At 34.2% G+C, this 17,988-nt stretch overlaps 1 protein-coding gene across 1 annotated transcript in view; it reads left to right on the top strand.

The window, feature by feature from the left end:
* The first annotated feature begins 8,374 nt into the window (after nucleotides 1-8,374).
* Sardh (Sarcosine dehydrogenase) overlaps nucleotides 8,375-17,988 on the top strand; it is a 50,593-nt gene continuing 40,979 nt past the window's right edge. The window contains exon 1 of the mRNA XM_072529948.1: nucleotides 8,375-8,646. Coding sequence (XP_072386049.1) covers nucleotides 8,517-8,646 — 130 coding nt within the window. The 5' untranslated portion in view covers nucleotides 8,375-8,516. The remainder of the gene's footprint in view (nucleotides 8,647-17,988) is intronic.

Raw genomic sequence — 17,988 nt, 5'->3', positions numbered from 1 at the left:
GAGGAGACATGTCGTGGAATGCAAATTTTAGATTCCCCATGTCTCTATTAACATCTTTATCAACGTCTGGATATGCCTTGCAATTTTTAGAAGGCTCCAGATTAAAGCAGAAATCTGAATTTGTTTCGAAACTATCTTACCGAAAAGTTTAAATGTTTATTTTCATTGCTGTTTATAGATTGAGTCCAGTCGTCAGAGATTTGACTTCTAAAAATAATAACAGTTGAATTTTACTGAGAATGTCAATTTTGGGACCCCAAAAAAGATACAAAAAATTTATCACTTTTACCCCCCGCATCACCCTAAATGTTTTGAAATAAAAAATATAGCTAGAGATAATTTTGAACAAAAATCATTAGCACTTTTTATGTCGAATGAACTGTTCTCTCAGAAACAATGCTTGAAGCGACCCGTGATTTTAAATGTTAGTTACGCGCGTGAAATTAATTTTAAATAAAATTTGTATCAGTTCGACGGTTAAAATTAGATATCTTTCGATCAGAGTGTCCTATCGACAAAAATCAAAATATGTTTTAAAGATATAGAGTGCAGCTTTCGTATGCAATTTTCGTATTTTGCTGCAAATGAAGTTTGCAGCAAATTTTGCACTCAATACAAAAGAAGAAGTATCGAAAAGGTGGGTGGAACACTATAAAGAACTGCTTACTATCTAAGCTATCTATACTAAGTAGAAGATCCAAATCAACCACCCCCAGGAGCAAACAACAATACACCATTGGATCCTCCATCAATTCAGGAAGTACGGGATGCAATAAAACACCTAAGAAATAATAAATCTCCAGGAAGTGATGGTATACCCGCGGAACTTATTAAATGTGGAGGTGCTACTCTGACTAATCATATATATAAAATCATACTGAGAGCCTGGAATGAGGAACAAATCCCAGAAGAGTGGTGTATTAGGATCGTTTGCCCGCTACACAAAAAGGGCGATAAATTAGAATGTAGAAACTATAGGGGAATAACCCTCCTTAATACAGCATACAAAATATTTTCGAGTATTTTATATGGTCGCCTGAGTGAATATTCAGAGGAGCTTCTTGGAGAATATCAAAGTGGTTTTAGGCCTGGTCGATCAACAACAGACCAGATCTTTGTGCTACGGCAAATACTGGAAAAAACCAATGAATTTAATATCGACACATACCATCTTTTCGTAGATTTTAAATCGGCCTATGATAGTGTCCTAAGAAATAAATTGTATGAAGCCATGGATGAATTCCACATCCCCGATAAACTGATAAGATTGGTTAAGGCTACAATGCGTAAAGTTGTTTGCAAAGTCCAAATACAGGGCGAACAATCACAGGCATTTGAAACGCATGTTGGGCTGCGACAGGGAGATGCGCTGGCGTGTCTCCTTTTCAACATAGCTTTGGAAAAGGCGGTCAGGGATGCCCAAATAGACAGCAGAGGAAACATTTTTAATAAATCATCCCAAATTTTGGCATATGCAGATGATGTTGATCTAGTTGCCCGCACAACACGCAAGCTAGAAGAAATGTATACCACCTTGTCAAACGCCGCAAAGAATATGGGACTGCAAGTAAATGAAAATAAAACTAAGATAATGGCATCAACACCCAACAATAGAGCCAGAAACATCGGCCACCAATTCACGGTTGATAATTCTACCTTTGAAGTGGTGGACAAATTCACATACTTAGGCTCCTTGATCACCAAGGAGAACGTCATGACGGAAGAAATCAAGCAAAGAATAATTCTAGCAAACAAATGCTATTTTGGACTGAGTAGACATATGAGAAGCAGAAACTTAAGCCAAAAAACAAAAATAACCATATACAAAACCCTTATACAACCAGTGTTGACATATGGGTCGGAGATATGGACCATTTCCAAGGCAAATGAAAATCTCCTGCTTATATTTGAACGAAGGATCCTGAGAAGAATATTTGGTGGCATCTGTGAAAATGGTGTTTGGAGAAGGAGGTACAACTACGAGATATATCACAGATATAAACATATATTTGGTGGTAAAGACGTAGTATCCTTTATAAAAATAGGAAGACTAAGATGGGCAGGACATCTGGCAAGATCACAGCAGAACAACCCTCCTAGAAGAATCCTTATGTCACAACCTGTGGGAAGTAGAAAAAGGGGTAGACCAAAACTCAGATGGAGGGATGGTGTAGATGAGGATGGTAGACAAATAGGCGCAGCAAACTGGCAACAGCTGGCAATGGATAGAACTGACTGGCGTAATAGACTTGGGAAGGTCGAGGCTCTTTTATAGGGCTGTAGCACCAATGATGATGATGATGCTGCAAATGAAGTTGGTTTTTATAAAGGTAAATAAATAAAAGTTGCGCCGTTTTTGCCATTTTTTAAGATTCTCATAGGATCAATAAAATTGATCCCTTTCATGGACCGGTCGTAGTGGAATGTCCATCATTAGAGTCTAATGCTGAAAACGTATAACATGAAATTTCAATTGCCAGTTTTGACAATAAATGTGAGGCATTTGAAATATGCCTAAAAAACGCAGAAGTACAAACGAACACACGTCACGGGAAAGGCCTCCAATAAGACGGTATTGGGTGAAATTTGTAGCTAAAGTTCGGTAGTTTCGAAAAACGTACTTGTACAATCGAAAAGAAGCAGTTTTAAACGTTTTAAATTATTTGTACTGTGATAGTGTAAATTCAGCGTTTTTTAGGTATATTTCAAATGTCTCACATTTATTGCCAAAACTTAAAACTGAAATTTCATGCTATAACTTTTCAATATAAGGATCTAACAATGGAAATTCCATAGTTTAGGGTCAATGAAAGTGAAAAATTTTATAGATCTCATGAGAGTTATAAAAAATGGTAAAAATCGGGCAACGCTTATTTATTTAACATCTTTAAAAAAATTGACTTAATTTGCGGCAAAAATTGCATATCAAAACTGTACTCGTTATCTTTAAAATGTATTTTGATTTTTGTCGATAGGATAATTGGATCAAATGATATCGAATTTTTACCGTTGAGTCGATACAAGTTTTATTAAAAATTTATTTCCCATGAGTAGCTGACATTTCAGTGGCATTTTCGTCTCTGACGACTCGAGTAATTATTGTGTACAAAAAAGGAAAGTTTATAACGGAAATTGATAAATATACACTCTCATTATTCATGATTAGTCTTATTTTTCAAATTAAAGAAGTCTGCAAAAATAATTTTATTCGGACTATTAGTCCAAATAAAATTCGTTTCAAAATGGATTAAGTACATAATGCCTGCAATAACAAATAAATTAGAAAACGTATTCATTGTCTAATTAGTTAATAGCTTACGCCAATTTGCTAGTAATTATTACTACAAATGCAATCAATTTCCTATGTAAATTGATGTTATACATAGAGGAATAAAATTGAAAAAACTAAAATACTTCAAATATTTTCAAATATTTTACTTAATGTTTTGTATAGATTTATTCGATTTAAAGTTTAGTTATGTATACCTAATTATTATTAGTCAAAGCATTATAAAATTTACAAATAATGAGAGCTACAAAGAAGTTTGAATATATTTTGTATTCGTAACAATTTCTTTTCACTCTTCACTTCATCTTTTTCTTTTAAAAAGTTTTACAAGCAATAGTTTATATATAATTAATCAAAATTATGAACTGGACTGGATTGTAACACTATCTGAACATTAACACTTAGTGGTTTTTCAATTTAAGTTTTTCAGCTATTGTTCTTGGTTTACTCATTTTACTTTAATTTTGAATTGTCCGATTATTCTGCTATTTATTTTCGTGTGATTTAGTTATGCCACCTCTTCAGATACTCCACTTACATATCTTATATTCTGCATTATTTCTAATGTTTGCGAAATTATGCAACTCTCTTTCAAATTAATCTGCCAACGTAGTTTTCAGGACAGGTGTGAATAGGTATAACCAAATAAATACATGTGAATCAAAAGGGAACATGGCATAGCAGCTGCAGATTTGATTGAAGATAACCCACACATACAGACACACAACCATACATGCACACAAACAAACACATACTCGAACACATAGTTACACCATGGTAAGTGGGCAAATCACAGACAGTCGCACCACATCATATTTTAACATTACAGTTGTACTTATTTCCTCATCGTATGTTTTAATTATCGCAACAGTTGCTGTTCTAAGTTGTAATGATGCTGGTATTAAGCTTAGATGGTATCTTATTATTTCTGGTCGTACAACATATCTTGTTGCACCCGCTTCTACCAAAAACGATTAATCCTTATTATCGACATAACAAACAAATTATGAACTCCATCAGAAGATGTTATGTTAACAGTAACTACAGGGGCTTTAGTTGTTGAGGTCAATGATTGCCCCTTTATGTCGATCCACTCTATTTTTACGACTGTTGTATTGGTTTGTTGCAATTGCAATAAAAGTGATTTATTTCAATACAATTCTTGAAATATTTTCGGCATCATTTCTTCCAGACATTTAACCTTTCATTTCTCTTTTCCAATGTTTCGAATTCGATGTCCTATCGAAGTTAGCGGGTTCATGTCGTAAAGCAATAGCAATTGCTTTATGTAATTAAAAAACATTAAAAAACACATCTCCTTATATTTTTTCTAAAATAATATTTGGGGTTCCTGGGTAAGCCAACCCACACTATATCAGCAATATCTGTTTCAAATGCATGCAAATATTCGCTTGCACGCTGGATCCTACATTGACGTTGTGTTCTGTATACTTCTCATTATTGGGTATCTCCATAGTGTTTTTCCAATTGATTGAGTAATGTCTGACATTTTTTACCCCTTAGTAATAATTTGCATAGCGACGGCAGCATCATTTCGTAAAGCCGCAGTCATGGAAACAATTATTTTTTCTTTTATATAATCGTAAGCCCTCGCGACAGCTTTAAATTATCTGGGATAAACAGATCAAAAAGATTCTCCATCGAACAGTGCCAATTTGAATCTCATGTGATATGTCGATTCTTGATTTATTCTGAAATTACTGTACCTGGATTTACTGAGTATATCTCTGCTTCAGTTGGTTATATAATCCATTAGTTATCATAATTTCTAGTTTTTTATTTTTCTTCTAATCTTTCTTCTAAATTATCTACATTTTTATAAATTTTATTAAACAGTCTAGAAACTTCTTCCGCTTTATTAAAAGCACTTTCGAATTTTCTAGAAGTTTTCTTCATCATCTCCATGATTGGTTTTACGACTGAAATTCAAATTTGTATGGTTCTTCTCCATTGGCGATCAGCACTCACGTTCCTCAATCGTCCTTTAAGTAGTTTTTTGATTAACTGGAATCTTACACCCGCTACTTTAACTGCTCAAGCTCTTCAGGATAAGATGTTTAAATAGTGTTAACGGAATTTAATATCAGATTTTTTAAGTGCCAAATCGAGAATTAAAATCGCTTGTTTATTTTTAGTGAGTACTTTAACATAAAATTTTTTAACATCTCTGGAGGATTTATTTTAAAATTATTACAATTTTATCGATATTCAAAACATCGTCCTGTTCAGTTTTGCTCGAAGATATTTGATATTGATCGATGTGATGGGTTAAGTTACATTTATTTTTATTAAATAAAGTTACTGTACACTAAAGTAGTCTACGATAAATTTTACAGTTATTCACACGGATATTGTTTACCACATAGGAAGCATTAGATATTTATAATTAATTTTTTAAAATTGATTTTTGACCTAGGAACTTTTTATATGGAAAATGGATGAATTTAAAGATCTCTTTATAGATTGACTGATTTTGCTGATAGTTGAAGAGGTGCTACTTGATAAAAGTTCTTTACTTTCATTACTTGACGACATGAAAATGAAAGTCACTTTTTTTTTAACTTTTTAAGTTTTTAACTAAACGTTCTATAAGGACAGAACATAATTCAGTTATTGTTTAAAAATTACTTAATATCTATTTCAGTCTGATTTTAAAATCTAGTTAGTTTAGGCTATTGATTTTATGTACTTTAGAAAGGAACTACAACGTTAAAGCAATTTTATTGTTTCATATCGTCAATGGACCCCAAATATGAAAAAATTGCGGAGTGCTACATTTAAAGTGGTGCATTTTTGAGAAAGGGGTAAATTTGTCCCTATCTACCAGGGCGAATTTATGTAAATTCTATGCAGTGTTATTTGGAATCAACAGATAGAACGAATAATAATTATAAGAATTATAAGGCCTAAGGTGGACTCTAGGCTAGTGTGCAAATATCGAAAGAAATTCGATAGACTGGCGGAGCAGACCAGTGCCACCTTGGTATGAGTTTCAGGTTACCGGGAAATATACGGCAATGAAAGAGCTGATCCGCTTGCCAGAAGAGCACCAGCTATAAAATACTTCGGCCCAGAGCTGACAACAAACTATCCAGAAATAGATTTCTGCAGCAGATAAGCTGAAAAGTCTAAACTAATAAAATAATAAACAATTAAGAGAAAAAACGAAAGTAAAAAACGATCATGATACCTAAATAAATTTAATTTAAATATTTAAATAATTTAAATTAATTTATCATTTTATAAAATCTCTTACGTGAACATTTCTTGTAACTAATAGTAGTAGAAACCTACTTGATTGACTTCAAGCAAGTGAACAGTTTAACCTAAAGGTTGGTGCGTCGGTGAGTTGACGGTTTTGGCGGTGAACTACGTAATTTTCTGCTAAGGTAAGGCTCTGTAGAATTTTTTTAAAACTTGGATCCTGTTGTACTTTAGGCTTAGATATACGCAAGTTCAATTGATTAGAATTAGAATCTTTCACACTAACATAAGTTCTTATTAATTTGGTAACTCAAAATTTGGTCCTTTTATTTTTATAGTGTCGGATTTTAGGTGACCATGTTCAGAGTGTTGTCCTAATTCAGACATTGCCTGTCGAAAATACATTCACCTCTTCATTCGCACAATGTTGTGGTATCTTTGTTGTGCTACAGAGATATAGTATTGGACCATTTCTGTTCATTATTTTTTACACACTATAATGTTTCTTTATAAATCCGACATGAGTGTCAGAATTATGTGGTATAAGTAGGTGCCTATTACCGACACTTAATTTTTGGTTTTCCGCAAGAAACCTTCTCCAACTTTCCATTTAAAATTTTTTGTTCTAGATGACAACAAAAAAGAATTATGCCAAATATTCCCAACAAAATGTTCTACAGCAAGTTTATTTGGGGTTTCCTAAACTACTTTGATAGGAAAAATTGATGGAATATACCCTGTATATTGTAAAAATGGAGTACCAACAATATTGACATCTGAAGAGGACACATTATTGGTAGAGTGGGTTATTGATATGGCAAGAATGGGTTTTCCTGTTACCAAATGTTAGTTAGCTTCTTGTTAGCGTGGCAGTGTTAGTAAAAAAATATTACTTGAGAAAAGAAAACGGACAGGAGAGAATTGAAGTATAAAATAATGAAAGAAAACGAAAAAGAGAGAAAAGAAATTAGGACACCCGAAAGAAATAGCAAAAAATCTAAAAGTAAAGTGAAAATAGATAATAAAAATGTGGAAGAATCTGATCATGAACTGATCATGATGAACTGTTAAGTGATGAAGAGGTGAATGAAAATAATTTAGTAGTTGATTATGTGATTGTAATATATGAAGGCAAATATTTTCATGGTATAATTAAAAAACAGGGATCCAGTAGGGTGTCCGTTAGTGCTATCCAGAGGAGTGGACTTCATCACTGGAAATGGCCACAAGAACCTGATCAAATTTGGTATGATTATGATGAAGTGAAGGTGAAAATTAAAGCCCCACAAGAGATTAATAAACGTGGTTGTTTCATTGTTAAAGGAATGATTAAATACTAATCTCGTTATAGATGTTACTTACTTTTATATGTTCTAAAATAAAATTAATATGTTGCTGTTTAATTTTATATTTAATTTTTTGAAGCCCAAAAATTCTCTCTGAAATGAGTGCATGGAATGTTGAAATTACATCCTTATAATAAAAAATACCTGTCCGAATTATGTTCACCTAACAACGTTCAAGAAATTTTGTACAAAATCACAATATATATATATATATATATATATATATATATATATATATATATATATATATATATATATATTGTATATATATATTTATATATATATATATTGTATATATATATATATATATATATATATATATATATATATATACATCAATTAATATACATATATGTATATTAATTTGAATAGATAGTGTTTATTGTGGATATATATGTAAGTATCATATATACATATATCTTATGAAATAAACGAAGTACTTTTCCCGGTGTAGGTACACTTCTGTAGGCAGTAAGCTTGCTATCTAAAGTTATCGCTATGGACGTATAAAAGATTCTGAGGTCAATGGTGCTCGTTATACAGAATAACAAGTCAATTAACCAACCGCTTTATGTTTATTAAACGAAGAAATCAATCTGTGTTAATAATAACGATACGCTTAAAACTAGTGCAAGTAATACGTTCAAATAGGTAAAATGTTAAGACTACATAAATTTCACAGTATTGTCTCGAATCAAACGAAAACGGGAATAATTACATGCGCCAATAAAAAGTATTTTAGTAATGAAGGGGATTTGCCTAAACAGGCGGATGTTGTTGTTGTGGGTAAGTAATTAAATAAGATCTTTTTATTTATGATTTACACTAAAAATTTCTGTTGAAGTACTTTGGTGTTTTATTTAGCCGAAATACTAGTAGTACCATATAGAAAATAATATGAGGTTAACATATCTTTTTTTGTTCTCATATTGTAGTTTTCTTGCAAACAAGTTTTTTCGTAATTTTAATATTTTTTTTTGTGTTTTTGTAACAGATTTATTCTTTGCCTTACATTTAAAAAAATAATTTAAATCAGTACGTTTTTCTTATTGTGCGAAACTATATTATGTATATACTAGCGTTAGTATACTGTTGAACATAGGTCTCTCTTAAAAGTAGCAATTATCTCCTGTTTGGACCTGCTGGGATATAGTTTGTTCTCAATCTTTTAGGTCATCTGTCCAGTGTATGAATGGCCTTTTGTCACTTCTCGGTTGTTACTCAATATCTCCTTTTTCTACATGCCATTATTCATTCTAGTTATCTAGCTTAACTCGACTTCCGTTTTGTAACTCGTTCGATGATGTAGCATATTTGGATTTTTAGATTTATATTACTCATTTTTAATTAATCCCTGATATTATTGAGCATTCATCTTTCTATTTTTCCAGGATAGCTCTCAATGTGTCTTGATCTTTTAGTTTTTTGGTTGTGTGCGTCATCACAGGCAATACATAAGCTATTCAATAAATATAGGAACATTTCTTAATTGGAATTTGAAGACTTGATGATCATTTAAATTTATCTCATGACCTAGGGTTCTAGGGATATATATATATATAAAGAAAAGAAATTTAATCTTTGCAGATAAGTTAAATAGTAAACTCTTAAATATTGGGGAAATCTGCAAGTTTGGAGATTTCCCCAATATTTAAGAGTTTACTATATATATATATATATATATATATATATATATATATATATATATATATATATATATATATACGTTTACAGATATTTTTTACTTTAAAAGAGATACTGTTTTTTTAATAAATAACAAATTAAAAACTAAACAATTTATTTCTACTTAAAATGTATTTAACAATTTTTATATCGTGTATTTCCACCGCGCGCATCGACACAAGCCTGGATTTGTGCTCTAATACTGCTAACAAGTCGATCAATCATTTCCTGTGGCAGATTCTCCCATTCTTCTCTACAGACAATTGTCGGTTTATGATGGGTTCTGGGACGATTCCTTCGGGTATGAACAGCTCTGGAGAGTACATCCCATGCATGTTTAATTGAGTTTATATCTGGAGACGTCGCAAGGTACTCCAAACTACTAATACCTTCTGTCTCAAGATAGTCATGAACTGCTTGAGTCCTATGTGGGCGGGATCATCAATAAATACAAAATATTCTTTCACAGCTCCCCACCGTAATCTGACATGAGGGTCTAAAATCCGTGTGATGTACCTTTGTCCTGTTAGAGTACTGTCAATAACCACAAATTCCATGCGTCCACCTGCCATAATACCCGCTCAAAATATAACACTGCCACCAGCGAAAGGAAGTATGGGATGAGCATGTGCTAGTTATGCAGCTCTTGTTGGCTCTCGCCAAACAGGAATTCGCCGGCTATCACTATTTAAACAGATTCTGGTCTCGTCTGAAAAAAGCACAAAATTCCAAAACTGTTGAGGGAGCTGTATGTGTTCTTAAGCCCACTGGAGGCGGTGCAAAATATGTCTAGGTTGTAGCTGAGGAACTTTTATAGGTCGACTACTTCTCAAACCTGACATTAAAATTCTTCTTATTGAAGCCAGCGATACTCTGACTCCTGTAGCATGCCTAAAGTCTCTTTGGAGGGGCTGGTACAGATATAGAAGAATTTATTCGAATGAAAATTCTGATATATCTATTCTGTTGCTCATTGGAACTCAGTATCTACCACAGCTAGCTCTATTCTGTATTTTTGTCTCCAGAAATCACTCTGAGAAACACCCACTCTTTCCGCCACGAACCGCTGTGAATGGCCTTCTTCAACTAAAGCATTATTTTTGAACGGTTCATCTGGTTTTTACAAATTTTCCCAAAATAAATTTTTGAAATATATTTACACCTTGGCAATACGAGATCAAGCAAATGGGTATCTAAATAAAATAAAAAACTTAAAAAGGTGTACTTTATATGAAAAAGGCCTATTAAATATGTGATAAGGATGGATTTATGGAAGTGTAAAAACCATGAGTACGAAGGGTAATGCATAACTTTTGAAACTATATATATATATATAAATATATATATATATATATATATATATATATATATATATATATATATATATATATATACAGTAGACTCCCTCTATAACGAGAACTGAAATGGCAGACTAATTACCTCGTTATAAGCGGATCTCGTTATATCCAACAACAATAATACTGTGCATACATATGAATATGTAGTTTTCTAAAACATTAACTTTCTATAGTGAAGCCATTCGGAGCAATATAAGATGCTAATAAATATTGTTTGAATGGCGTTTTTAAAACAAAGTTGTTTACTTTTATTGTCAATGAAACGCATTAAAACAAAAAAGAATTGTTTACTTTTACTGTCAATGATATACGTTAAAACAAAAAATCTGTATTCTTTAAATATGTATAAAGCGTATAAAGTTATTTTGTCATTTTTGGCTGCTTTAAATTGTCCAGTATTCTATCTATCATATTTTCTAAAGATGTGAAACAGTTTTATGCTTCTTCATTTGCGTTTTGTCCTTGGATAAAGTTTCTGACAACCTTTAAAACACTTTCCACATCTTGTCTATTAGGACCCATATTATTAGGTGTGAATGGTCAACCCCGTACAATGACACTTGTGAATCATAAATTTTACATTTCCGACTAAGAATCATAAATTGTAAGAAGTTTATTGCGGGTGGCCCGCAGTTAAAAAGGGTATTTATTTATAGCTACGGCCGGGCTAAAACGTGAAAAACACGTTTTTCAATCTTATTTTTTCTCGTTATAAGCAAATTTACCTCGCTATAGAAGGTTATAGTTCAATAGAAATTTCACGGGACATCTAATGTACCTCGTTATAAGCGAAACCTCGTAATAACCGTGTTCGTTATAGAGGGAGTATACTGTATATATATATATATATATATACATATATATATATATATATATATATATATATATATATATATATATATATATATATATATATGTTAATTAATTTAATTTTTAGGTGATTTAGGTTAATTTTAAGGATCAATCAACACGAGTATGCTTTCGGCTATTTGCATATACTAGTGTATTGAAACCACCGGTCAAAATGAAAATCACCTAAAAATTAAATTACTGAACATTAGTGCACTCACACAGTTTTTCTTGTTTTTTTTTCTCGTTTAATTTGTTAAGTTTTATATGATAGATAGATTTATAGATTTATATCATTACTTTTTGTAGAGAACTGAGGATGCTTTTAAAACATAATAAAAGCGAAACGTATTCTAGTAAACTAATGAAGTAGCTGGCGTCTTTCATTTGCCAATAATTGACCGATCAAACCTCTGCAATTCATCTGTTGAGTATATTTCAAATTTAACCAAGGGTCGTACTCTTTGCATTATATATATATATATATATATATAAATATATATATATATATATATATATATATATATATATATATATATATATATATATATATATATATATATTTACATCCTGCTATCCTTAAGGACTCAAACCTTACGGTCTCTCCTGTTTCCAGGTGTATATAATATTTTAGTCATCGTGTATATCGAAATAGGTAAAAACACATTCTTAATGCCCAAGTTTCTATTTTGATAAGATGAAATTCAATATATACTTTCCCCTTCGGTTCTCCTATTATTACCATCTCGTTATGATTTCCGATTTTACAGCCTCATCAGTATAATTTTTATCAGTATTGTCGTATTGCGATCTCATATACACGACCTTATAGACTCATACAGTGTTGTCAATTCGCTCACTGCGTATTTCAATAATGCGGGGTTTCCCCTCTTCATTTTCTGTTTAGGCCAACGAAGTTATTTCTCGTTTTGCGGTTGTTTAAGTAATGCATACCTAAAAATATATTTATAATCTTAAAATCAAAAGTATAATATATAAGTAATCTATATTTTAAACAGACACTTATAAATGACAAAATATTGTTATGATTTCTAAAAATTTGAACCTGATATTTATTGAAAGAAATATAATCCTTTTGGTTAATTAAGTCAATGTTATACTTTTTTAAGAATATTAAACACAACTGGACACACATCAATAATAGAGCATATTCTTACAAATAGAAATAAACAATACGAACAAGTATTAGATGTATGGGGCCTGATCTCAGCTAACGTAGGTACTGGCCACAATTTAGTTTTGGAAAAAATTCATCTTAATTTAATTAAGAAACATAAACACAAACTACCAATACTAAAAACTAAAATTAGTAAAGAAAAATTTGACAAAAAACTATATCAAAGTAGGCTAGATCACAAAATTTAACAACAAAGCATCACGTGGGATGAAGATAACTAAGTTAATTGGGAAAAGAATTAAAACAACATAAAACAAACACAATAAATATAATAAACACAAACTTAAATAAAAAAACGTACACTATAATGCTTACCCAAAGTATAGAAATATATCTGAAGAAAAAAGAATGCATATCTGAAATATAGATCTGAAAGAATGCAGGAGACTTATGACTATAAGAGAGTTCGTAACAAGGCACATGGGCTAATCAGGCCGAAGAAAACAATAAAACATGTGAAAGTTCATAAGAGAGACAAAAAATAGAAATTAAGGAAATAATATAATGTATTTACATTATTAAAAAAGAATGGACAACATATACTAGACAAATAAACTGAACAACGGAAACTGGACATGCTCTTGAAACTCCAAAAATAACATCAAATGAGTTAACGCAAATGATTTTTACGGCAGGTGTAAAATGCGGCACAAATACTTACAAAGGAATTGTTAAGTACTATTTTGAAATTAATAATAAAAATGTATATCAGACGAACAACAATTCTTGCGCAGAGAAGTATATATAATAGTACAATAAACTAGCCTACCTATGTTTTGTTGATTAAGAAAAGTCCTTTGAAAGAGTGAGACTATCGGATGCGATACACATCAGTACAACAGATAATATTACTGGATATCATAAAAATAATAGAGAACCTACATGTAAGAAACAGAACCGAAGTGAAAGTTCAAATAGAAAAAACAGAATCTAGAAACACTACGACTGGAATTAGGCATGAAAGTCCAGTTGTAATATTTAATCTTTTACATATACAGCAGGAACAAGATACAAGCACAGATATTTAGAGACAAACGAAATGAGAATACTAAGAAGAATGACCGGAAAAAGACTATTAGACAAAACAAGAAGCAATGACATGAGAAACCTATGCATAATAAACAATATTTATGTATTTGTACAGACACAATCATAGATGTTTGGAGACAAATGAGATGAGAATACTGTTGTGGATTTATTAAAAGGTTCAATATTTATAACACTTACGGATTTAATTTATTTCTTTATTTATATTAACTTATCTGACAAATTTATATATATCCGTACGTTACAAATTCGCGAGCGCGGGTTCAGAATTAACTGTTCCTTCCAAATCAAATGTCCTTTATATATGCCATTGCCTTTACGCTAGAATCATCGAACAGCCTTCTCGATTTGCGGCGAAATTATAACGGTAAGGCAAACGGGTATTTTTTACATCGGCTCGACCGTTTCTGGAAGGTCCATTCAGGTAAATTTCTGCCGGCTAATAGAATACTCTCGTAAAATCTAAAAACAGAACACATTAGTCATAATATTTACGGTTATTTTAGGCCAGGATAATTATCGTAACATTGCCCCCCTCTTAAAAGATGGTTCCTCCTGGAACCTTGTCGGGACTGAAACCGGAACTGTATGCTGGTATCGGCAACTGGACCCTCTTTTACAACTTCCAGTTGTATAAAAATGACAAGGGACGGTTTTCTCTCCGCACCAGTAACTATGCGGATTGCAACAGACTAACACCTGGACTTCGGTGTCTTTAAAGATCTCCTCCACCATATTTCGGATAACCCTCCAATCTAATTGGCGGCACTCCAACTTTGGCATGGCTAACTTTTGCACGTCGGACTCTAGTACGTGCTCTCTCAATTGAAGTAAGGCTTCCCACACATCTCGGTAGGTAGGTTGGTCACGGGCAGTGTCTTTTGTTACCAGGTAGAAAAGGTAACGTGATGCATCTTGGAGTTTCAAGGTTTTACCGGGAGCTGGCACCTGGCATTGAAGTTCTGCAACTCGACCAAACTTCCTTCGAAAGACGGATGCCAACCCTGGTGCGTCTTTGATACTGGCCGGGATGGTAAGGGCCAGCGAGTAGTCATCGGGGAGCGCGAGTAGATCTTGCTTTTCTTCAGTGGTAACACCATGTCTTGCTTTACCGGTACCTCCATAGGCACCCATGAATTCCTCAAACGTGAGGTCAGACACGTCTTGGACTTGGTTTACTTCCACTTCTTCATCTACGTCGTGGTCACCTTCGAAAGACGCCAGCCGGTTATGGTGTACTATCATCGGCTTTCCCCTCGGAATCTTGCTTATTCGGTAGATGACATCGTTGATCTTCTCCATGATGAGGTATGGACCTTCCCAAAACTGCTGCAATTTGGGAGAACAACCTTTTCGCTTCTTGGGATTATACAGCCATACTTTGTCGTTCTTCTTAAAGCAACCCTTTTCGGCTTGTGTATCGTACCGTTTCTTCATTCGGTCGCTAGCGATCTGAAGGTGGGAACGGACCAACTCATGTACATCGTCCATTCTTATTCGTAATTCGATCACATAATCTTCACCTGCTACATCTTCTCCAGGTCGACACCCAAATTCTAGATCACAAGGTAGTCGCATTTCGCGTCCGAATAGGACTCTGGCTGGTGTCTGGCCCGTTGATTCGTTAACAGCAGATCTGTAGGCCATTGTGAAGAACGGAAGGTATTGGTCCCAGTCTCGCTGATGATCGGACACCATCTTTGTCAAATACTTGCCAACTGTCCTATTCATTCGTTCTACCATACCATCCGATTGCGGATGATACGCGGTAGTTCTTGTTTTCTTCATGCCTAGTCTATCACATATTCCTTGGAATAGATCACTTTCGAAGTTCCTGCCTTGGTCACTATGGATCTCCAAAGGCACTCCAAATCGGCTGATATATTCTTGGATCAACTTATCTGCAACGGTGGCGGCCTTCTGGTCTGGAAGTGCGTAAATCTCGACCCACTTAGTGAAGTAATCCATTACTACCAGCATGTACTTGCCTCCATTTTCACTTTCTGGAAATGGCCCAGCGATGTCCAAAGCTATTCTTTCAAACGGGCTTCCAACATTATATTGTCTCATAGGAGCTCTCCTTTTTCGGTAAGGCCCGTTACTCGTGGCACAAATAGTACATTTCTTACACCAGTCTTTTACATCGTCGGAACTGTTCATCCAATAAAACCGTTCCCGAATTCGCTGAAGGGTTTTCCTTACACCAAAATGCCCTCCCGATGGACTGTCGTGTAACTGACGAAGTACTTCGGCTATTCTGCTCTTTGGGATCACCAACTGTCTTCTCTTCTCTGAACCGTCATCATTTTCCAGGACTCGTTTGAGCAAGCCATCTTCGATGATAAATGAGTCCCACTGGGCCCAATACGTCTTAACTACTGAGCATAGGTTCGATATTTTCTGCCAAGGTGGTCGACGGTTTTCCTCTTTCCATTTTCGGATTTTCTGTATAACTGGATCTCTCTCTTGTTCTTCCCTTATCTTAGTAGGCGTCCAGTCGTCGTTGAGAATCGTCGTTCTTAGCACTGCTGCTTCCTTGGATTCCGTTTTGTTGCAGTGGGAACACTCTGCTGGGCATGGCCTTCTGGAAAGAGAATCAGCGTTTCTGTGGCTAACTCCGGCTCGGTGCTCAATCTTAAAATCGTATTCTTGGAGTCGTTCGATCCACCTGGCTATCTGACCCTCTGGATTCTTAAACTGCATCAACCACTTAAGGGCGGCATGGTCGGTTCGGATTAAAAACTTCCTTCCATAGAGGTATTGATAGAAGTGCTCTACTGATTTCACTACTGCCAGAAGTTCTCTTCTCGTGACGCAATAATTCCGCTCAGGTTTTGAAAGAACTTTACTAAAATATCCGAGGACTCGTTCCTGTCCTCCTTGAATCTGAGACAGCACTCCTCCAATTCCCACATTACTTGCATCCGTATCTAAGATGAACTCTCCTTCTGGCAGTGGATACCCTAAAATTGGTGCTGTTATTAAATGCTTTTTCAACGTTTCAAAGGCATTTTGGCAGTCTATATCCCAGCGGTATTCTCTTGCTTCCTCTGTAAGTCGCGTTAATGGCTTAGCGATATCTGCAAACTTCTTAATAAACCTCCGGTAGTAAGTACATAGTCCAAGAAAACTTCTCACTTGATGTTTGTCAGTTGGTTTTGGCCATTCCTTAATAGAATCGATTTTTCCCTTATCCACGGCCACTCCTTCTTTACTGACTATATGACCCAGATAATTGACTTTACCTTGAAATAGCTGGCACTTCTTGGGGTTTAGCATCAATTGGGCAGCTTTAAGTCGATTAAAAACGTTTTCTAAATTCCTCAAATGATCTTCGAATGTCTTCCCCAAGACGATTATGTCATCTAAATAAACCAGGCATGTTTTCCAAGATAACCCTCTCAACACATTTTCCATAAGCCTCTCAAATGTCGCAGGAGCATTACAAAGTCCAAATGGCATAACGTTGAATTGCCACAATCCAGATCCTGTGGTGAAGGCTGTCTTTTCTTTATCGACTGGGTCCATTTCTACCTGCCAGTATCCAGACTTCAAATCTAAAGTAGAAAACAATTTACTTCCAGCCAATGTGTCCAATGTGTCATCGATCCGAGGCAGAGGATAACTATCTTTCTTGGTAACGTTGTTCAGCAAACGGTAATCCACACAGAACCTCGTCGTTCCGTCTTTCTTCTTAACCAGGACCACCGGAGAGACCCATGGACTCGTAGAAGGTTCTATCACCCCGTCTTTCTTCATTTCCTGAACAATCGTTTCAGCTTCCTCTCTCTTCGCCTGTGGTAATCGTCGAGCTGTTTGACGAATTGGCTTAGCATTACCAGTATCAATTTTATGCTTAACAACGGTAGTTCTTCCCGTCTTTCCTCCTTTCGGTACGAAAATATCACGATACTGCCGAAGAAATTCCCTTAATTTCCTTTTCTCCATCTGATTTAGAGACTGTCCTGCAACTGCAACCATTTGGTCGAATTT

This window comes from Diabrotica undecimpunctata, chromosome 4 (genome assembly GCF_040954645.1).
Source record: "Diabrotica undecimpunctata isolate CICGRU chromosome 4, icDiaUnde3, whole genome shotgun sequence".
Classification (NCBI taxonomy): Eukaryota; Metazoa; Arthropoda; class Insecta; order Coleoptera; family Chrysomelidae; genus Diabrotica; species Diabrotica undecimpunctata.
The sequence above is the reverse complement of the archived record's forward strand: the minus strand, read 5'-3'. Positions and strand labels throughout refer to the sequence as shown.